Genomic DNA, 24,215 nt, shown 5'->3' on the forward strand with positions numbered 1-24,215 from the left:
TATCTCTGATAGTATAACATGCAAAAGAGTATGTTTAAAATACTGCCCTTGGAATACTATCCCATAGAAATGAAAATTGTTAGGTTACGAGTTTGGTACTTTAATCTGTAATTGTCCCATAGAAATCTAAAAAGAGTACAAGGGTAATTTATAGGGTGGTAAAAACAAAGAAATAACTCTCCCCCTTAGTTTTCATATAAATAATGTAAAATATATTTATGCAATAAAATATCTTTCTCCAATAATGCAATATACTTCAAAGTGTATTTCTTTCAAAAATAATTCCAGAAGACATTAAGAGGTGTTAATTCCCAAATTCAATATCTGGTCAATAGTTTTGGAAAGATTATTTTAAAAAAGGTTAAGCAGTGTTCTTTATTGTAATACTTCTGAGTTTCTAAATGTGTTCCAAAGGTGTTAGAACATACAATATTTACTAAACTTTCTTGACTACTGGTCCTCTTCTCACTGAACATTTCACTAGGATGGTGTATCATCATTTGGGAAAGCAGCAGTTTATTCTCATGTTGGCCTGAAACATTTAAAAAATGTCCATTCCATTTATTTTTGTTACTATTTAAGAAATTGTTCACACTTGAATCTTTTTTACTTTGTGCAGGCAGTATTATTTATGTTGTGAATTGAAAGTAACTGAAAATGTGAGAAAGACTGTGTATATTTAAATTCTAGTCTCCTGATGAAAACATCCATCTTACTCAGAAATACTCTTACCACCCAGCCTCTGTGCTTTTTAAAGTACGAGTTGTGTTTACAGAGAAGATGGTTTGGTTGTAGGAATGGGCAGATTGAGAAGGACATGATCACTAGAAGAGAATGCAAATAACTACCAGGAGCCCTTAAATGAAATAGAAAAACATTCACTTTTACCATGAGAATAATCTCCCCATACTTTATGTTACCTTGTATGCATTTTATTTAAAATTTTGTCATTGTTTCAGTTTCAACTGAAGTAAAACTATGTTGTGATATACTACTAATAGTTGATAGGTAGTTCTAAAACTGGAATTGTTGCTGTATGTAAGCTAGTTGAAGTCAAGACCTGTTTGACTTGTGTAGTCTTTTACCATTGGCATTGTGTGGATGCCAACTGATTTTACATTTTATCTTTTTATAACATAATACTGTGTCACAAGGAATAGAATAATTTTTTCTCTAGCAAAAATTGAATCAAAATGGCATACAAAGTCATTGTTTTGCTGAGTTTTTTACCTAAAGCACTGAATCATAACATAAAATAGTAAAATCAGTAGCAAAATACAGTTAGATGCAACTTTGCCTCAGTGTTAAATGACCAGTTACATATATCATGTTTGTGAGTTTTTGGGTAAAAACAAGAGACTAAACAAGTTTAAGGTTTATTATTTAGTGGATTACAATGGCTATTAAATAGTCATTTTGTTGGTAACTGTAAAAAGTGATCTATGTTGAAACAAGGTGATATTTGATTGGCACAAACAAAGATCAAGGCAAATTTGGAAAGAAAGAGCTTTATTTCAGTAATAAGTAGGAAAGAATAAGTAGATAGGAAGATGGTTGGAGAAAAGACGTACTTTCAGATGTTTTAAAACAGTAATTATTGATTAATAGAGATTGTTTCCATTAAAGTTTGTTGGATAACTCATTCATTCCTGTTGCTCTGTAATTTATACAGATTTAAAAATTAAGAATTAGTAGATTCTCTTAATAGTTACCTTCTTTATCTTACATTCTTAATATGGTGAAGATTTCTGTTATATTCTAGAAGCTTTCCTTTATCTTTCTGATCCACAGACCAGGTTACTTGTGAATCTTTATCTTCTCTGGTCAGAATTCTAAGACTTTTTTCAGAGTCATCTCATTTATTTCTCTCTTTGACTACCATTTTGTAGAACAACTTCCTATCTGCTTGCTTTCTATTTATTCATCTGATAAAGTTATTTCTGAGAGCTAAATTCCAAGTATTTATTTTAACTTGCAAATGTTAAAGGAAGGACTTTTTTTGTATTCTGTATAAACATTTCTGTAGCAGAACAATTAAATAAATATTCTTTCAGATAGAATTAAAAATCTAACATTTCCTGGACAATAATCTATATAAATCCCATTTCATGATTATTTAAAGCTATAATAATGTAGGTTTCTTGAGGTCTGTGTTTTTGGACTTTATTTCATAGTTTTTTAATGTAAGAGGAAGATTTACTAATTTTGATTTGGGTGATTCATGTGAAATTGTAGGTATAAATAGAAATATGTTTCCAAATTTGACTTTTCATAAATTTTGAGGCATAGAAATTGATTGAACCATTTTTTTCAGTTGTAAGTTCATTCAACCTTTGCAGAAATTTCTTAATATACACATTAAATCATTTTAATTTTATTTTGTCCTCTTTCATTTTGCCTTGCATTACAGTGTGCTTACATTCATCTCATGTATATACTTGTCTATATTTATCTATCCTTTCTTACTTATGACAGGACTGGGTCATATTTAATTTTTACTTAATTTAATGTTTTTGCTCCATCACATTAAATAGAACACACACAATACATATTTATTTATTCTTCATTAATTCAAGCATTTGGTAAGTACTTATAGAGATATTGGCTATGGTCCATGCATTATGCCAGTCAATGGGATAAAAAGGAGAGCAGAAACAGATAAAATAACCTCCATGGATTGTATTAAGCATAAGTCAGATAATCATATATCTTAATAAAAGGGTGGACTGTGGAAATGCAATATACTGTAGTGCTTTGAAAATATTTAAAAGAAGAATTTGACATAGTTAGGGATGTTAAGTGTTACCGCCCAAGGAAATGATATTGAAGTGCAATGAGAATAATGAGGAGTTAATGAAAGTGAAAAGTAGAAAGTATTATGGTTATATTGGCCTCATGCAGTTGTTGGGGAACTCGCTTTTACTTTTTTTCTGAAACAACATGTAAATCATGAGAATATTTAATGGGGGTCCTTAATCTGTTTTTTTTTAAACAAACTGGTGAACCCTATAGGTTCTGTATCAGAATAATGTTTTGAAATGCAGTTAAAATAAATATAAAATATAGTATAATAGAAGCAGTTACAAAGGGAGCCAAAGAAATTAAAATACAGGACTATGCATGGACTTTTTTGGGGTGGATTGCAAGTTAAGGTGGAAAAATTTTAGTTAAAAATTTGCCTGGCCATGTAGGCAGTTACTGTTTTTGAGGATTGTCAATAAATCGCCTCACTATGCATGTATGAGGGAAGACTCAACATTGTAAAGATGTCAATTCTCCTAAAACTAATCTATAAATGTAATGCAATTTCAATAAAAATTCTACCAAGATTTTCAAGAGAACTTGGAAAAGGATTAAAATATTTATATGGATGAAGAATGTTTACAAATAATAAAACAATTTTCAGAAGGAACAAGGAGGAAGATCCTTTTTGCCAGATATCAAAACAAGTTACAAAGCCAAAGTACTATACATTCTGGAATAGATGGAATTCTTTATTTTTCTGAAATCTTCCCTTTAATAAAAAGAAGTTGCTTTATTTTTGGCTCTTATAAAATCTATCTTAGTATGAGAAGCCCTCAATTTCTTTATTTTGAATTACAAAGTACTGCTTGGAGAAGACACATTATTCCAAAAAGACCTCAAACAATCATATCTATGCATATATAGAGTACGTTAGTCCCAGTATCTATGATTTTACTTTCCATGGTTTCAGTAACCTACTGTCAACCATGGTCTGAAAATATTAAATAGGAAATTCTGGAAATAAACAGTTTATAAATTTTAAATTGCACACCATTTCGAGTAGAGTGATGAAATCTCATCTGCCCCACTCAGTCCTGCCTGGGATGTGAATCATCTTTTTGTTCAGCACATCCACGCTGTGTGTTACCCACCCATTTAGTCATTTAGTAGCCATCTTAGTTATCAGAACTGTGTTCAAATAACCCCAACTTACTTAATAATGTCCCTAAAGTACAAGAGTATTGATGCTAGCACTTAAATAGCTAAAGAGAAGCCAAAAAGTGCTTTCTTTAAGTGAAAGTGTGGAAGTTCTAGACTTGAGGAAAGGGAAAAAAAAATCATATATTGATGTTGCTAAGATCCACAGTAAGAATGAATCTTCTATTAAATTGTGAAGAAGGAAAAAACATTTGTGTTAGTTTTGCTGTTTCACTTCAAACTGAAAGTTACTGACACCATGTGTGATAATTGCTTATTAGGAAAAATGGAAAACTCATCAAATTTGTGGGTGGAAGACCTGAGCAGAAATATGACTTTTTAATTACAGTGCATTGCTATGATTATTCTCTTTTGTTATTAGTTATTGTTCTTAATCTCTTACTGTGTCTGGTTTATAAAATAAACTTTATCATAGATAGGTATATATAGGAAAAAACAGTATATATAGGTTTTGGTGTTATCTGTGGATTCAGACCTCCACTGGGGGCATTGGAATGTATATCCTATGGGTAAGGGGGACTACTGTACCTGATAGAATTTGTGAAAGAGGAAATAAAGAAATTTAGCATCACTCTAGAAATTCATAATGGCTGGCGTTGGAAGTTGTAGTAAACAAATCTTTAAAGATTACTTTTAAAAAGTAGAAATGTAAGTTGTTAGTTTAAGGAGATCATGAAAATATAGCTATCAGATAAATGAGAAGACAGTCGCAACAAAAACCTATGTGACTGGGTATAAAATTGCCAGGAACAGCAAGGTTACCTTGAACTAACAGTATGAAAAATTAAGTTTTGTCAAAGAACTCAGAAGTGAAGAAAATTTATTTTGCACAATATTGAGTTCAGTGCGTTGCTTTAGTAATGATGGAGACATTGATGTCGAAAATATACATTAAAAATTTGGATTATGAAAGAGTTTTATGAAATAAGAAAATGGAAAAACCCATATTTCTAAATTAATATATTATTGTATATATCTCTTAAATATTCATTTGTAATAAAAGTTTTAAATTAAATATGAGTATATCTTTGACTTTTTTATTTATATCAGGGATTTGCAAAATATGGTCTGTGGTTCAAATCCTGCCTGCTGCCCATTTCTGTAAATAAAGTTATATTGGAACACAGTCAAGCTCATTTGTTTGCATATTTTTTATGACTGCTCTTGCATCCCACCAGCAGATTTGGGTATTTGTGACAGAGACCCTGTGCCCACAAGGCCTAAAATGTCTACTGTCTGGATCTTTACAGAAAACGTTGGCTGACCTCTGATTTACATCACTGGAAGGCTATATATTCAAGTTTACATATTTAAGATCTTTTAGACCTTTCATTATATTTGGAGTTTGGTTCTGACAGTGTTGTTCTCCATAATGTTCTCCAGGTCCGTTCATACTTTACCCAGAAGAAAGGGTAAAATTTTCTTTTTACTGCCAAGTAGAATTCCATTGTGTAAATGTCCCAAAGTTTTTTTATCCACTCATCTATTAGTGGGCTACTTCTGCATTTTGGCAATTGTAATTAATGCTGCACTGAACATAGGGGTGCTTCTCTTCTTTCGAATTAGTGTTTCAGGTTACTTAAATTATCAATCAGGTCCTATCTGGATGCAGTTTCTATATCTCTTCTTCCCACAATTGGGACCATTTGATCCCACCCTGCAACTTTGATGCTGCAGTCTCAGGATTACTATAGCTCTTATTTTGAAGGATTTTAAGTAGTTCTAATCCAGCACTTTGTAATAGCATTATTACCAACCTTGCTACTAATGTGAGTGGCCATCTTCTCCTGTGTGAAACAGGACTTCCGCTTCCCCGGAGGCACTGTATTGTAGCATAGTTCACTTAACTAGACTTACGCTTTTTGTTCCTGTGTGCCTTTTGGTAAGTACTTCAGTGTCTGTCCAACCAAAACAAAACATTGCTCTTTCTAATTTTCCTTTTCTGCCTTCTTTCTTTTTCTCTCAGTGAGGTTCAGCCATTTACTGAAAGGTATACCAGAGATCTTAAGTGTATCAACAGGTATACAGTAGAAATGTACAACCTATCTTACACAGTGAAAGATAAGCTCTGTTGTAGAGCTCAGTTAATAGTCCACTTAAAATTATGCATGTCTGGAATATGTTTTATGGGCTTGAACCTCCTGTGGTTTGTGCTAGTTTTGTGTTACCAAAGCCTGCCTTAAACCTGGTTGGAGATCATCAGGAAAAAACAAGTGTTTTATCTGAATTTACAAAAAAAAGTAAATATAACTGGCATGGCTATTTGAATTTATTGGTATTTGTGAAAAAGGGAGGTGTGCTTTGTGATTAACTAGATGTAAAGGCTCATTCACAGAGCTCTTCCTTTAAGTTACTTACTGACTTAAGGTTTGCACTGTGAAACTAACTTTTTAAAAAAGTCTAGTTTCTTGAGGTATCATTTATTTACAGTAAAATTAACCACTGTGACATAAACATTTCAATGAATTTTGAAAGACATACACAGTTGTAAGCCTACCATTATAATCAAAACAGAGTATTTCCTACCCCTAAAAGTTTCTTTTACCCACTCGTAATTTTATGCCCCTTGCCTTAATCCAGCCCCTAACAATCATTGATTTGATTTCTGTACTTAAAATTTTGTTTTTTCATTATGGTACATATACACAATGGAATACTATGCAGCAGAAAGAAAAAAAGAACTACTAAACTTCGCGATAGCATGGATGGAACTGGAGAGCATTATGCTGAGCGAAATAAGCCAGGGAGCGAAAGACAAATACCATATGATCTCACCTATAAGTGGAACCTAACCAACAATACAAAGGTGCAAGGAAAATAAGACCAGCAACACTGAAAGGAAAAGAAATCAACAGTGACAAGAGGGAAGGAGGGGGGGCGGGGAAAAGGAAGGGAAGGGGAAAGTCAAGGAACATATAGCAAGGACTCATGGACAAAACCAAAGGGGAAGAGCTGAGGGAGGGAAGGCGGGAGGGGGGCAAGGGAAAGTGGTGGGGGGTAGGCAGAGACAAATGTATTTGAAAAAATAAATTAAAAAAGGAAAGAAAGTTAAAAAAAATTTTGTTTTTTCTAGAATGTCATAGAAATGAAATCATATAGTATAGAAATGAGCAAATTATGGCCCATAGGCCAAATCTAGCTTACTGCTTGTTATTTGTGTAACTGGCAATTTAAAAATGGTCTTAACATTTAAAACTGGTTGAAAAAATTGTTTTTAAAAAAATTCTTAAATGATATATTCTCTCACTATAAAATCACATGAAATTCAAATTTATGTTCATAAAAATATTTTATTTGAAGATAGCTATGTTCCATTCAATTGTATATTGCCAGTGGCTGCTTTCTGGTTCATTTTTTTACATCCATTAAGGAAGTCTTTATCTACCCAAGAGTACAATTTTCTTAAATATTGTCTTCTAGAAATTTTATAGTTTTATTCATTATATTTCTGTAGTCCATTGATTATAGTTCTGTAGTATATTGAGTTAATTTTAATTTAAGGTGTGAGGTAGGAGTTGAGGCTCATTTTTTTTACACATGGATTTCCAGTTACTTTTTTACACATGAATTTCCCATTGCTTAAAAGACTATTTTTTTTTCCAGTGAATTATCTTGGAACTTTAAAAAAAAATGACCATTTAAGTGTTGGACTATTTCTGAACTCTGTTCTGTTTCTTTGTTATATGTGTTTCTCCTTTGCCATTGTCATATTGACTTGATTACTTGTGTAACTTTTATAGTAAGTCTTGAAATCAGGTATTGTGAATCCAATCTTCTTTTTCAAAATATTTTGCCTATTCTAGGAACTTGGCTTTTTAATATATGTTTTAGAGTTAGCTTGTCAATTTATTTAAAAAACTATGCTGAGATTTTGATTGGGATAACATTGAATCAATAGATTTATTTGTTGAGAATTGATATCTTAATATTGATGAATAGGTATATTTCTTATATTATTTAGATACTATTAGATTGTTTTTATCTGTGTTTTATAGTTTTTACCATAGAATGCCTGTACATATTTTGTTAGATTTATACCTTAGTCTTTTATTTGATGCCATTGCAGACTACTTATTTTTAAATTTTTTTGAAAGTTTTCCAATTACAATTGACATTCAATATTATATCAGTTTTAGGTGTACAACACAGTGGTTAGACATTTACATAACTTACGAAGTGACCCCCCAATAAGTTTGTTACCCACCTGGCATCATACATAGTTATTACATTATTGACTATATTCCCTATACTGTACTTTACATCCCCATGACTGTTTTGTAACTGCAATTTGTACTTTTTAATCCCTTCACCTTTTTCACCCATCTCCACAACCCTCCTCCTATCTGGCAACCATTAGTTTGTTCTTTGTAACTATGAATTGTTTCTGTTTTGCTTGTTTATTTAGATTCCACATATAAGTGATATACTATGGTATTTATCTACTCTGATTTATTTCCCTTAGCATATTACCCTCTAGGTCCATCCATGTTGTCACAAATGGTAAGATTTCATTTTTTTTAATGGCCGAGTAATATTCCATTGATTCCATTGTACATAATACCATAGCTTTTTAATTCAATTATCTGCCAATCAACAGTTTGGTTTCTTCCATATCTTGGCAATTGTAAATAATGTGAAACTACTTTTTAAATTAAATTTTCATTTCCAATTTTCTTCGCTAGTACACACTAATACAGTTATTTTTGCACATTCAACTTGCATCTTGTGACCTTTCTAAACTTATTTTCACAGGAGATATTTTGTAGTTAGTTTTAGATTTTATATAAAGACAATTATGTCATCTGCACACTGTTTTTTATTTTCCTTTCCAGTCCCTAAGACTTTTATTTTTATTGGCCTTGCTTGCTTTAAAGCACTGGCTAGGATTTCCAGTCCAGTATCAATTATGAGTAGTGAGAGAAGACAAGAGAATACCTTGCTTCATTTCTGATTTTAGGGGGAAAGCATTCAATCTTTTACAATACTGAATATTTGTAGGATTTTTTTAGATACTCTTATTTACAATACTGAATATTTGTAGGATTTTTTAGATACTCTTATTGTATTAAGGAAACTTCTGTCTACTTCTAGTTTGCTGAGTCAAGTTCTTTCTCAGCATATTTTGACATCATTATATGTTTCTTTCACCCTAATGTGTTAATATGGTGAATTACAATGCTTAAAATTATTTTAATTTAATCTTTATTGTATTTTTTCCATTATGGTTTAGTTCCCTTCCAGGGGTGTCCAACTTTTTGGCATCTCTGGGCCAAACTAGAAGAGAAAGTTGTCTTAGACATTGTCTTGTGTATTAAATACACAAATGCTAACAAAAACTGATGAGCAAAAGGTTTTAAGTTAATTTACAATTTTGTGTTGGGCTGCATTGATAGCCATCCTGGGCTGCATGTGGCCCACATGCTGTGGGTTGGATATCCCTCTACCCACCTCCCCCCAGCAATCACTGCACTGTTGTCCATGTCAATGAGTCCTTTTTCCTTTGTACGTTGCTTAAATTTAGAATGTGGAATGAACCTTGTGATCCCAGGATAATACACACACCTATATGTGATGTATTATTCTTTTAACTTATTTTTAGGTTTGACTTGCTAATATTGTATTGAGGATTTTTGCAACTTCTCATGAGGAATATTGTTTATAATTTTCTTTTCTTGTCATATCTTTGCAGGGTTTTGGTATCCAAATAATGTTGGCTTTAGGAATTAGAGAATACTTCCTTCTCTTCTATTTTCTGGAAAAGGTTATGTAGAATTGGTATTATTTGTTCCTTAAATGTCTGGTGGAATTCATTGAGGAAGTCATTGAGAACTGGAGTTTTATTTTTGAAAGGTTTTAAAGTATGAATTAAATTTATTTAATAGATACAGGAATTGTCAGGCTATTTCTTCTTGAGTGAGGTATGCTAATTTCTATCATGTCTTTTCAAGGAAATGGTCTATTTTTCATGTAAGTTTTAGAATTTATGACAGTCATTTGCATCATTCTCTTATAATCCTTTAAATTTAATTTTGTTTAATTGTGGAGTCTGTAGTGATTTTTTTATTTCTATAGGTAATTTTTGATTTTGATCATTGTGCCTAGAGTTTTATCAAATTTATTGATGTTTGTAAAAGAATAGCATTTGGTTTCATTGATTTCTTTTCTAATCTTTTTTATTCCATCTTCTACTTTTTCTTTTTTTAAGTATATTTTATTGATTATGCTATTACAGTTGTCCCAATGTTTTTTTCCCTTTTATTCCCCTCCACCCTGTACCCTTCCCCACTCTCCAGCATTCCCTCTGCCCCTCTTAGCTCATGTCCATGGGTTGTACATATAAGTTCTTTAGCTTCTCCATTTCCTATACAATTCTTAACCTCCCCTGCCTATTTTGTGCCTACCTATTATGCTTCCCTTTTTCCTCCCATTCTCCCTTTCCCCCTCTCCACTGATAACCCTCCATGTGATCTCCATTTCTATGATTCTGTACCTGTTCTAGTTGTTTGCTTAATTTTTGTTTGTTTTTTAGGTTTAGTTGTGAGTTTGCTATCATTTTACTACTCATAGTTTTGATCTTCTTCTTTTTCTGATGTAAGTCCCTTTAAAATTTCATATACTAAGGGCTTGATGATGATGAACTCCTTTAATTTGACCTTATCTGGGAAGCGCTTTATCTACCCTTTCATGCTCAATGATAGCTTTGCTGGGTAGAGTCATTTTGGATGTAGGTCCTTGCTTTTCATGACTTTGAATACTTCTTTCCAGCCCCTCCTTGCCTGCAAGTTTCTTTTGAGAAATCAGCTGATAGCCTTATTGGAACCCATTTGTAGGTAACTCTCCTTTTCTCTTGCTGCTATTAAGATTCCCTCCTAATCTTTAATCGTGGGTAATGTGATTATGATGTGCCTTGGTTTGTGCTTCCTTGGGTACAACTTCTTTGGGACTCTCTGAATTTCCTGGATTTTCTGGACTTCTGTTTCCTCCCGAGACTGGGGAGACTGGGGAGTCCTCCTTCATTTTTTTTTCAAGTAAGTTTTCAATTTCTTGCTCTTTCTCTTCTCCTGCTGGCACCCCTATGATTTGGATTTTGGAGTGTTTAATGTTGTCCCAGAGGTTCCTAAGCCTCTCCTCATTTTTTTTTGAATTTTTGTTTCTTCATTCTGTTCTGGTTGGATATTTATTTCTTCCTTTTGTTCCAAATCATTTATTTGAGTCTGGATTTCCTTCCCTTTACTCTTGGTTCCCTGTACATTTTCCTTTATTCACTTTGGATAGCCTTCATTTCTTCCTTAATTTTGTGACCAAGCTCAATCAGTTCTGTGATCATCCTGATTACCAGTGTTTTGAACTCTGCATCAGATAGATTGTCTATCTCTTCATTGCTTAGTTCTTTTTTTGGAGTTTTGATCTGTTCTTTCATTTGGGCCATATTTCTTTGACTGGGTATACCTGTTATGTTGTAAGGGGCAGAGCTTCAGGTATTGGCCAGGGTGGGGCAACCTGCTTCACTGCTTTGTGGCGCTGGCAGTCTGGAGGAATGTTTCTTTAACTCCTTGGTTGTTAGACTTCCATGCAGTTTGATTTTCTGGCGGTTCTGATTTTATTTTGTTTTAAAATTGGTTGTTATCCTTCTTTTGGTTGTGTGAGGAAGTGAAGCCTCTCTTCCTATGCCTCCATCTTGGCCAGATCCTTAACTTTCTGTTTTTACCTTTTTGAAAATATTCCTGTATGATACATACAAGTAGTATCATACTCCTGCCTATAGAACTTACTTTATATTCCTCGCATTTAAGGTCTTCTGAAAATGAATTATTTCAACATTTATTTGTTTGAAAGTCTTTATTTTGCCTTTAATTTTTTTTTTTGATGTATAATTTCACTGCATGTGGGGTTTTGGATTGACAGTTCTTCTGTTAGTACTTTATGTAGATGTCACTCCAAAGCCTATTAGCTTACATGGTTTCTGAAGGATAATCTATAATTCTTATCATTTGTCTCTTTACATAATGTGTCACTTTCTCTGGCTGCTTTCATAGTTTTTGTCTTTGGTTTTTAGCAATTTAACTATGATGTGTCTATGGATGTATTTGTATGTGTGTATATTTAGTATTTGTTCTACATAGAATTCTCTGAGGTTCATGTGCCTATGATTTGGTGGGTTTCATTAGTTTTGGAAAATTCATGCCCATCATCTCTTCAAGTATTTCCTCAATTGTGTTTTTTCTTTCTTCTTCTGGAGCTCCAATTTCACATATGTTAGATCAGCTTAGTTCTTAGATGCTCTGTTTTATTTTTCCTTCTACTCTTTTATAAAGTTCTTTTTTAGCTTAGATCATTTCTATTTACTTATTTTCAAGTGTACTAATCTTTTCCGCACATTTTTTTTCAAGCCTTTTCATGAGCTCACTGAAGAAATTCTTCGTCTCTGATGGCATGTTTTATACTTTTAGAATATCCATTTGACTCTTACAGTTTCATCTTCCTGCTTTAATATCCCATCTGTCTATGCATATTGTCTGCCTTTTTCTATATATCTTTTACCTTAGTAATTTTAATTACTTAAAAATCTGTGATAATTTCATTATCCTTGTCATCTCTGAATCTAATTATGTTGGTTATTTTATCTGTTTACAATGGTATGTTTAATCGTTGTTATTTCCACCCGAGTCTCATGGTTTTGGATCGTATTTATATTTTAAAGTGGGCATGCCTTTTCTGTCTGACCATTAGTGTTGGGGATTAAATGACCAATCAAATCAGGAATTTAGATAGGTTTGGAATGGGAGTGATATTATTACTAAGCAGAACTAATTATAGTTTCAAAACATTTTCAACTTTCCTTATAAAAACAATGAAAGTAAAAGTTATATCACTATTTATTTTTAACTAGAGTAAGTAATACCTTTTACTAAGTATGTTTTTTTCTTATCCTTTCACTTTGTCTCGAAAGTGAATCTTTGTATTACTTTTATTTGCCTGGCTTTATTTTGTAGGATCCTAATATTTCACAGTGTTCTTATAGCCAACTAGTGTCCAGACTGTTGAACAGATTTAAACAGTTAGGGAGAGCACTCATCCAGTGTGTTTCCCTCTGGATTCTTAAGATTGCTCCAACTGATATTCTGTCTCAATGATTTGAGTTTCATAGGTTTTGGCTTCACTGTGTAAGTCAAATTAACTCCCTTTATTTTAAAATTAAACTGTTGAAAAATAATTTGGTAAATATTTTGGAGTGTATGATTGAAAATATATTGCAAATGACAGGTAGAAATTTTACAATTATATTCAAAGAAATACCTCCATAAACATGTATTAATTTGTCCTTAAATTAATATGTATATCAGAAGGCAAAGTTGGTTGCAGCACTTATGATGTTATTCCATTATCAGAAAATTAAATTTTCATTCTTTTCTCACTCTGTGAGAAAATGATTTCATATCATTTTTTTGATATGAAATTGTGTCTACAGCTTGTAGTGATAGTTATTTTTTTGAGACCATAAGGAAACCATTTTTTCTTATCTGTTTTCTTGGCAGAAAACTTCATCAGCAGTTTGAAATGTATAAGGAACAGGTAAAGAAGATGGGAGAAGAATCACAGCAACAGCAAGAACAGAAGGGTGATGCTCCAACGTGTGGTATCTGCCACAAAACAAAGTTTGCTGATGGATGTGGCCATAACTGTTCATATTGCCAAACAAAGTTCTGTGCACGTTGTGGAGGTCGAGTGTCATTACGCTCAAACAAGGTACAGAAATGAAAATCACACATAATAATTCTCTTAGAGTTAAGCTTATTGTGAGTAAAATGTAAAAGTCTCCTGAAATTAATATTCAGACTAACCAATAAACAAAAACTTTTTCTAGCATCTACATTTTAATTAAAAGAAATTTTTAGTTTTTTTCCTGTGGGTTAAAATGTATTTGATTCATTGCCTATGTCCATTAGCTTATGACTATTAGCTTATGCTTTTGTTTAGAATCACAGAATCTTGGACTCTCAAAGTTGATGAATAAAATTTAGAGACCAAATGGCCTAACTCCTTTATTTTACAGGTGCAGAAAACACAGATCCAGAGAGACTAAAGTACATTTTTAAAATTGCAGAACTGATTGATATTAGAGTTGTGACACAGCCTTTTCCATTACTATAAATAATTTTATAAACTTTGTAGATATACTTTTCCTTTGGCCCCTGTTTTATTTCCTTTTGAAAGATCTTCTTTTTAGCTTTGAGATTCTGTGTTCCATAATTTTAAAGCTCTTAAAGCTACATTACCTTTTATTTTTGTCTTAACATTAATGAAATAAACATGACACAATGGAATTTTAAGAAGAAATGTTAAGGAGGTGTTTCACATTTGTACTAGATTTTTGTAGTTCATCCATCCTCTTTAGAACAATGTTAAGCTACCTAAATAATGTTTGTTGAAATTAGCAAAAACAGTTTTTTAAAATGTTTGTCTCAACAAGTTCTGTAGAATTTGCTTTTATGTCCTCACTAGTATCTTATCGATCAGTCCTTAGATGGCTTTTCAATAGTAAGCTGATATCTTTACATATATGACTTAGGCATAATAGTCCTAACTTTGTTCCCTTGTGAGATTTCATCTCTCCATTTTCTTAATTGCGCCTCCTTCTCATTGTTTTGTCTCTTTCTATTGATTTTTCATCCTTGTTTACCTGATTATGTTTCCCACAGCACCCCCCACCCCCGCCCATGAGTTGTATTGGCTAGAAATGGCAGTACAATTCTGAATAGAGGTGGTAAGAACAGACATTCTGTCTTATTCTTGATCTTAGGGGAAAAGGCAGTCTTTCACTATTAAAAATTATGTTAGTCATCAGCTTTTTATAGGTGCCATATTCCTAATTTCTGAGAGTTTGTTTTTTTTTTTTTAAACACCAGGAGTAAATGTTGGATTTCCTCAAGTGCTTTTTCTTCATCTGGAGAGCTTAGGAATGTGTTTCATTCTTTCTTTGTTAATATGGTGAACTACATTGATGCATTTTGATCAACCAACTCTATTTTGGGGTTAAACCTTATTTGGTTATGATGAATGATCCCTTTTCTATATTAATAGGTTTGATTTGATCACAATTTGTTTACAATATTTGCTTCTGTTTTCATGAGGGTTAGTGTCTGTAGTTTTCTTGTTATGTCTTCTTTTGGTTTTGATATCAGGTAATGCTGGACTGATAGAATGAGTTGGGAAATAGTTCCTTCCCTTAATTGTTTAGAAGAATTTGTGTAGAATTAGTATTACTTATCCTTTAGTTTAGTTTGGTAAGCTTTACCAGTGAACCATTTAGGCATGCCATTTTATTTCTTGGGAGGTTTTAAAGTACATTTTCAGTTTTTTTAAAGATAAAGGATTATTCAGGTTATTATTTTTTCTTGAATTAGCTTTGGTAGTTTGTGTCTTTCAACGTTATTGTACAGTTCTTCATAAGCTGTCAAATTTATTGGTGTAAAACTTGTTCACAGTATAGCATTATTACTCTTTTAATTTCTGTAGGGTTGGTAGTGATTCCACCTCTTTCATTCCTGGTGTTGGTATTTTGATGTCCTTTCCCAGTCTGGTTAGATATTTATCAATTTTATTTATTTATCAAAGAACCAGCTTTTGGTTTTATTGATTTTTCTCTAATGTTGATTTCATCTTTGATCTTTATTCTTTTTTACATTGGGGTTAATTTTTTTTTTTTCTGATTTTTAAGCTGGAAGCTGAGGTCATTGCTTTGAGACTTCTTTTCTAATATTGGCATCATATGCTGTACTTTCTTTTAGATACTACTTCAGCAGCATTCCAAGAATTGTGTTGTCTTTTAATTTTCATCCATTTAAAATAATTTTAATTTTCTTCTGTGATCCATGGATAATTTATAATTATGTTATTTTCCAAATATTGTGGTTTTCCAGAGATCTTTCTGTTAATGATTTTTAATTTAACACCATTGTAGTCCCAGATTATGCTTTGTATGCCTTGAGTCTTTTGAAATATATTCATACTTATTTTCTGGCCCAGAATGTGAATTATTTTGGTAAATGTCCTACATGAAAAGAATATATATTCTACTATTTTTGGGCAGAGTGTTTTTAATTGTTCATTAGGTCAAGTTGGTTAATAGAGTTATTCAGATCTACAATATCCCTGTTGATATTTTTTCCTATTTATTCTACCCGTTATTATGAGAGGTATATTGAAATATATATCTATACTTGGATTTATCTGTTTCTTACAGTTCTATTAGCTTTTGTTTCATTTAATTTAAGATCTGTTTTTAGGTGTATAAACATTTGGGATTATTATATCCTCTTAATTAAATGACCACTTTGTCACTATTACGTGACTTTCTTTATTTCCAGTAATACTGTTTGTCTGAAATAGTAACTTTGCATTATATTAATGTAGCTTCTCCAACTTTGTATTGGGTAGTATTAACATGGTTTATATTTTTCTATTCTTTTACTTTAAATTTATTTGTGTCTTCATATCTAAAGCACTTTTTTTATAAACAGCATATAATTTAGTCTTGCTTTGTTATCCAGTTTGACAGTCTCTGCTTTTTAGTTGGTATGTTTAGACATGTACATTTAATGTGAATATTGACACGATTATGTTTTATTATAACATTTCCTTTTTTTCTTACTTGTACCCTCTGATTTTTAGACTGAAAAATGGATTTCAAGCCCAGTGAAATTTGATCATGCTATTCTAATAAAGTAAAATAATAAGAATACAAATGTTTTATGGCTTAAAATTTAATTATAAAACTATTTAAAAATTAGGTTAGTAACCTTTTAAGAATCAAGATAAAATAATCTTTTGTTTTAATTTTGAGGTTCTTAGATGTGGAGCCATCTTTAAAAATTATTTAATTCTCTTGAGTACATTTAGAATAAATGAAGTAAAGGATGTATAGAAATTCCAATACAAGATTATATGAAATATTGCTTACATTAATTTCCTTTTAAGATGATATCCCCTTAATAAAAGCTATATATTTAGTCAAATTTGAAAAAATGATGACTTTATAACAGTATACAGGTAAAAAATTGGACATTTTCCAGGAAAAGGATGGCATTGTTTGAGAAAATTCGGAGAACCAAGTTTAGTTCCTGCCCTGGTATTGTGTGACATTTGTTTGATGTGCTACATCATGTCTTAGTGCTTCTGTGTTAAAATCTATAAAATGAAAGCATCATTCTAACTGATTTGTAAGGGTTTTTTGGGGGTTGGTTTAACATTTTATGATTTTGAAGTTAATACTAGATTACTTATGAAACTCTTGAAGTACCTGATAGCCAAATATTCTACCACTTAAGCAATTTTTAAAAAGAAATTGAAAAAATTCATTAATTCTCTGAAGTTACTGTGTCTAGCATATTGTGTGTTAAGCTTTGGTTCAATTTCCCTTCATATATACATACATATACATACATATCATAATATATATCATATGATATATATGTTTATATACATATACATATATATCATAAGAATGTTGAGGGCACCACTATATTAGAAAACTGTATTTATAGGAATTTGAGGAATAAGTAAAGCATGAAAACTTATCAGAATTATATAATCTACAGGACCCATTGTTAAGTAAATGGTTTCATTGGGTGAATTCTCAATTTCAGGCCTTTAAACTGAATAACCTAGAATGTATGAGAATATTTTTAGAAAAGAATTGTAGAATTTAAGACGAAGAAAGAAAGAATTGTTTCCTCTTATTATAGAACCCCAACCTATGCTGTTCTGGAACAGCTGTGGGGTCCGATTGCCTGCTGCCAAGAAGCGTGACTCCTAGTGTAAGAGTTTGGTGAAAGAGGGTTTTTTTAAAGGTTATACAGATTCAGAATAATGGTGGATTTCTGTTGTTAAGTCCCACTCCTTTTAAAACACCCCAGAACACATAATCCTGACCTCCTTTGCCAACCCAAACCAATTTCAGAATATGCCAGTCATAGGTACTGTCTTGTCTCTCAAAAAAAGCAGAAGTCTGCAGCTCAGCATTCCTGGTCACAGTTTAGCATTCCAAGCATCTGCCACTAATCCATGCTTGGTTAGGTAGGTTCCCACACTTTCCACTTCCATCAGCTGTGCTGCCGTGTTCTCCAGGCAGGTTTCCCAGTTGGGCCTCTTACTTTTACTCCAGATCTTAATCCAAAACTGCGTGGCACCTCCTTACTCCAAACTGTGTGGCACCTCCTTTCACACCAGACCTCATGGCGGATGGGATGGGGCAGGGCGGGGGCCTTCTACTTCCTTTCAAACCACATGGCTCCCTCCTTCATGGCTGTCTCATGGCTCCCTCCTTCATGGCTGGCCCGGGTGCTTCCTATGTAACCTCATACTCAGCACTATCAGTTCTGAAAGTCACGTAGACCTCTTACCCGAGTGACTTCACAGCTTACCTTCAGGAAAGACAAGGCTATCACCTTGCCATTGTTATGAAAAGTATCTTAAGCCATTATCATCCACTTCTCCCCTTCCCCCAACCGTGGCCTCTGGGGAAGTCTGTGCTATATGGGGGGTCCCTTTTGCTTTGCACCCTGTTTCACTCTCACTGATGTCAACCTCACTAATAGTGCAGAATAAATAGTGTAGTGACTCTGAGAAAGAGCACACTTGCAGAATCTTAGGGGATTTTATACTCCTAATGAATATTAGCATTGTGGAAAGAGGCACAATAATATCAAACTGAGCAGAAAGGAACACATTTTCACTGTGTAAACTTGTCTTGGAACCATATCAACGCAAGTTCTGAAGTGAGACTAAGTTTGAATCCCATCTTCAGCAGTTACTAGTTGACTTGTACAAGATGCTTATTAATCTCTCTTCCTCATTACTTCATCTGTAAATAGAAATAGTAGTAGTTATCTCACAGGCTATTGGTGAAGATAAAATAATTTAATTTTATATAAAGTAGTTAGACATGTACTTGCCACACAATGAGTGCTGTAGAACTGTTTTGCGATAATTTTCATGGTACTAGATTTCTTTAACGTACTATATATGTCAGCTATTATATAAAATGCTATCACATGTATTTTCTTAACAATTAATCATATTCATTTTATTAGGTTAGTATATTCCTTATTGCATACATAAACTGAGTCTGCCATAATGAATATGTATGTAAATTATATAAAAAAATTTTAATCTTTGAATTGAACCATTTAATCTTTTTATTTTTATGTTTTTTCTACATAGACTTAAGTGTAAAGTTGAAGGAAATATCTAGATGATTCAGGTTGAAATTCAATTTTAAAGAAAGTACATATAAATCCAAATTATATGTTTATAATAAAAATATTCCTCCATACTGTTATTATTTATATTTACATGAGATTTTAATCAGTCTTTGTCTTAAGGTCCTTGATAATATTTTATATTTGTACATTACCTTTGATTTTCAAGCAACTCAATTCCAATTTGATTATTAAGTTTAATATCACTTTTGCAAATACAGTGAAACTTCTGACTTGATTGTATTACTGAAATCTGATTAGGAGATATATTCATCCTTTTGTTTTAAACTTCTTCTGAAGGTTCGGCAGTTCAAAGAGAAGAACCATTTTGATTAGGGCAATCATCCTCATGCTTTCTTTTTCTTTTAACAATTTCCTTGGGGCATTTTATTTACTCTTTTAGCTTCAAATACTACATATATGCTGATGATTTACAGATACTATTTTACTAGCCAGATTATTTTTGAGTTCCAGATCCACTTATGTAGCTGCCTTCTGAGCTTACTAGGCACCTCAAATTCACCTTATCTACACCTGAATTCATTATTTTCCCCCAAATCTGCTTCTCATATGTTGCTCCTCCCCCAAGGAATTTTTCTCTTATCCTCCCTGTTGCCTAAGCCAGATTATGGAACTACTTCTCTACTTCTTCCTCAATTAAATCTTAAGGGGACTGACTTCTCAGTATCTCCTAAATCACTTCTTTCCATTTGACTTGCTACTACTATAATTCATACTAATCTGGCATTTGTTTCTTATCCAAAATATTGCAGCAATTCCTTGTTGTTCTCCCTGCTTCCAGACTTATCTCCTTCCAATGAGCTTGCACATTGCAGCATAGTGAACACTCAGTGTTCATTTGATAGCTAATATCATGTCTTATTTATAAATCATAGGGTAGGTTTTGTGTTATTTTTAATGAAGATATGATGGCATTAATATTTCATTATATATTTTAACTAATTTTTCATCTATATGTCATAGTTAAAATTGAAGTTGTTATAATCTGTTAAGAGGGATTAACTATTTGCAAATTTATTAGTTTTAACTTCAATTTTTCTTTCATTATTTTTTTTAGAATTTTGCTTGACTTTTTTTTTAAGGTTTCATTTATTTATTTTTAGAGAGAGAGAGAAAGAGACGGAGGGAAACAACAATGTGCGAGAGATACGTCGATAGGTTGCCTTTTGCTCACCTCCAAATGGGGACCTGGCCTGCAACCCAGGCATGTGTCCTGACCTGGAGTCGAGCCAGTGACCTTTCGGTTCGCAGGCTGACACTCAGTACACTGAACTATACCAGCCAGGGCCCAGTTTTGTCTTTTAATTAAAAAAAAATCTGCAGTGTGTTATCTTGTGAAAATGTTATGCTTCTGAGATTTTGCCAGACAGATATTAATGTGGTGAACCATGAACATTTTAGTTCCTACATATCATTTATAATCTAGTTACATATTCCTAACTATTTATATTCCAAACATGCCAGTCTTGTTTGTGCTTTTGTGCTTTTTGCATATGCCATAGTCTGTGCATAAAATGCTCTCTCTCACTGGTCTTGCTGACATTCTCTTCATCATTCTTTAAAGCCCTGCTTAAGTCACAGAAACCTTCTCTTAATCCTTTCTCCAAATCCTGGTTATTTTCTCTTCTATTTGTGTTTTCCATAATGCTTTGTTATTCCCTTGCTTTCAGAGAATATCTCTTTGTTCTGCAGTGATTTATCTCTCTCTTATTATATTTAATTCCTTGAGGTCAGAAACTGTCTTACTCATTTTTTTATACCTGAGACTTCTAGCATATTGTCTGATATATATATGAAGAATGCTGTGAAAATGATTTTTTTTTTACTAAATTGTTGTCAATAGATAGATGTCCTTGACTGTATGCAATAGCTTTTATATAATCTTTAGTTTTAACACTTGTAACAAAGCAGTTAAGAATACGGTATTGTAAAGAATGCAATTCTGTTCTATGCAGTAAGCTAAAATATAAGCTATAGAACTATATTGTAGACACTGTGTTGAGAGCTTTTCATGCTATTTTATTTAATTCTCAAAAAACCCTATGAAGTTTTGCAGAGTTTAAGGAAATTGCACAAGATATACAGCTAGGGGTGTTGTTTAAAGCTGAATTTCAAGATAGGGCTTTCTGATTGCAAAATTTGTCCTCTTTGTCACAAGTATATACTGTCACCCATAATTTACAGAAAGGGAACCTCAAAACACATGATTTTGACTTTTAATTGATGTAAGTTCTTATAGGAGGTCATTATTATTACATTATCACTTGCTATTTAAATAAAGGGAAATGCAATAACTGAGTTTAATTTTATTATATCTAAAATGTTCTTTTGACAAATCATGTATCTTACCATTTTTCATTTTCCACATTTATAATTTTAGGAAACTATGACCCAAAATTATCCATTTTCATCAGTAATTTATCTTTAATCACTTTATGACTTTTTTCTTTTTTGTAATAAATTTAGGAGACAAATTAATGGGACACAGATGACATTTAGGAGCAATATGCATAATTTATATAAAGATACATTTTGTCTACTTTTGCTAGTGTATGACGAAATTAAAGATAAACAGTGATGCAGTGTTTTACTATCTTTGTGCCTAAAGCTTTTTTCCTTAACATTTTTCAGTTTTTCTTTGAGTTAATTGAATGTTTAATTAGGATTTCATTTATGGAAAGGGCATTCTCCTTTTTCTAACATTTAGGTATTTGATTGCTGTTATAGAAATTATTCTTAATATATTTAGTATATAGTATGTTCTTAAATTTTTCCTCTTAAAATGTTTAGATTTCAGGCAAAATGTAATTAGACTTTTTTTAGAATTTTTATTTCACTAACAAACTTTTAAAAACTCTTATTTGTTTTGAGAATGGAATTAATTATTTCTTTTTTGTTTTGTCTTTTCTGTCCTTTCAAACTTGCTTTCGTGGATATTCACACCAGGAGGACAAAGTGGTTAGAGTCTTTTTTCTGTCTCATTATTTTCTTTCTTATTGCTGTTATTGCTGATTTTAATTTTATAGCTATATTTAATTTATATACTTTTAAGTGTTTTGTTGTAGTGCATGATAATCACAATACATTAAGATATTTTAAGCATGCTATTAGATTTTACTGAGAAACATATTTTATTATATGATAGATGAAAAATTGATTACTTGATTTTTAAAGAGGTTTGCCTCTTTAGAAATTAGCATTTTTAAGGAGATGTTATAGCATTATTCATTTTATTGAGAATTATTTTAATCTTTTGTTTTCCGAAAGTCATCATTGTACTGGTCATTGTGTTTAAAAGAAGTTTCTGAGTTAGTATAAAGATTGAATATTTGTAATAATGAATGAGTCAGAGTAATATTGAACATGGCTTTTTCTAAAGTATATATTTATAGTTTATTATAAGTATTTAATATATTTAATTTTTAATATTTTAGAAATTGATAAAATGTCTATCCTATACATTCATTTTAAATATTAGACATAATTATAATTTTAAAATACTTAGATTTAGAGGATTAAACTCTAGCTTAGGTTTTAACATTGTCAGTACTTGCCCTTAGAGGTCTGGTTGGATGTGGATTTGCTCTAGACACTGGTGACTTCTTGCAAATATAGATATAATCTTTCTATTCTGAATCTTTTTGATGAGTCAAACTAAACTTGAGGTCTTTTCAAGTATTCCCAAATTTAAATCGGCCTAAAACCCAAAGAGGATATTGTTTAGCTCAGCTCTTCTAAAGAGTGACTTCTTTTTTTTGTCAACTGGAGCCTTTTTATATTATTCTCATTCTTTAGTCACTAGGATGGGAATAGTGTAGGTGGTGGCAAATATTGAGGTTATTTCAAAATGAAATCTCTGAGCAAAAGAAAAGATCTTCAGGGTACCTTTTCTCTTTCTTTCTTTGTTTTTGACATATAGGAATTCTATTTAACGAGGCAGATTAAAGACTAATTGCTGTAGACATGTCCCAAACTATGCAGCATCCTCAATCCAGGGCAAATGCTCTGGAGAACCTACCAGCTTTCTACCAGCTAACCTCACTAGCTGACTCTCAAGTGATGCAATTCAGGCAATACAAAGCTTTTAGAATCTCTAGAGCTATTTTTGTGTCCAAGGTTAATACAGGATACATAATGACTTGATTACTGTCTGTAGTTTTTTTTAAATTGTATTTATTGGGGTGACATTGGTTAATAAAATTATATAGGGTTCAGGTGTAAAATTCTATACTACATCATCTTTATATTGTATTGTGTGTTCACCACCCCAAGTCATGTCTCCTGACAAGATTCTGTAATGTAGCAGTCTACATTTTAAATCAAGGATTGACTAACAGGTAAAGGTATACTAATCTTATGTGGATCTGGAACATTGCAAACGAAATGCCTCAGGCCTTTTTATGATACTCTTTATGCAGTACTCTTCAACAGAACTTTCTGTGATAATGAAACTGTTTTATATCTTCACCATCTAATACAGTAGGCTCCAGTCTTATGTAGCTATTGAACACTTGAAATGTGGCTAGTGTGACTGAGGAATTGAATTTTTAATTTTATTGAATTTTAGCTATTTTGAATTTAAATAACCATCTGTGGCTAGTGGCAAATGAAACTCCAAAGCCTGGATAACAAACATTCTATCTATGACTATTCACCCCCGAAGGCAATACCCGGCACTCATACTAGCAGTACGATGTGCATACTAGCAGTGGAATGAAAGCTGTACAGAAAGTAAGAAAGATACATTTACTAGTGCCAGTCTCTTATATAGCCAAGGAGGATAATGGACAAGGGACATCTTCCCAGAGGGCAGAATTAGGGAATAGGAATGACAACAGTCAAGGAAGAACCTCCTAAATAACTGAATTTGAGGTGGACAGATAGGGTAACCAAAGAAATTAAGCCATTGTTTACATGGAGATTACTGTGTGCTATGGACTGTTGACCACCGTATATTTCTTATTCTTCCTA

At 32.2% G+C, this 24,215-nt stretch overlaps 1 protein-coding gene across 8 annotated transcripts in view; it reads left to right on the forward strand.

The window, feature by feature from the left end:
* Positions 1-24,215, forward strand: part of RIMS2 (regulating synaptic membrane exocytosis 2) — a 473,698-nt gene that overhangs the window by 83,802 nt on the left and 365,681 nt on the right. For all 8 annotated transcript variants that reach the window (XM_054590373.1, XM_054590359.1, XM_054590361.1 and 5 more), the window contains one exon: positions 13,500-13,710. In XM_054590373.1, coding sequence (XP_054446348.1) covers positions 13,500-13,710 — 211 coding nt within the window. The remainder of the gene's footprint in view (positions 1-13,499; positions 13,711-24,215) is intronic.

Source organism: Pteronotus mesoamericanus, unplaced genomic scaffold (assembly GCF_021234165.1).
Source record: "Pteronotus mesoamericanus isolate MK-2021 breed Mesoamerican mustached bat unplaced genomic scaffold, CSHL_Meso_final scaffold_174, whole genome shotgun sequence".
Lineage (NCBI taxonomy): Eukaryota > Metazoa > Chordata > Mammalia > Chiroptera > Mormoopidae > Pteronotus > Pteronotus mesoamericanus.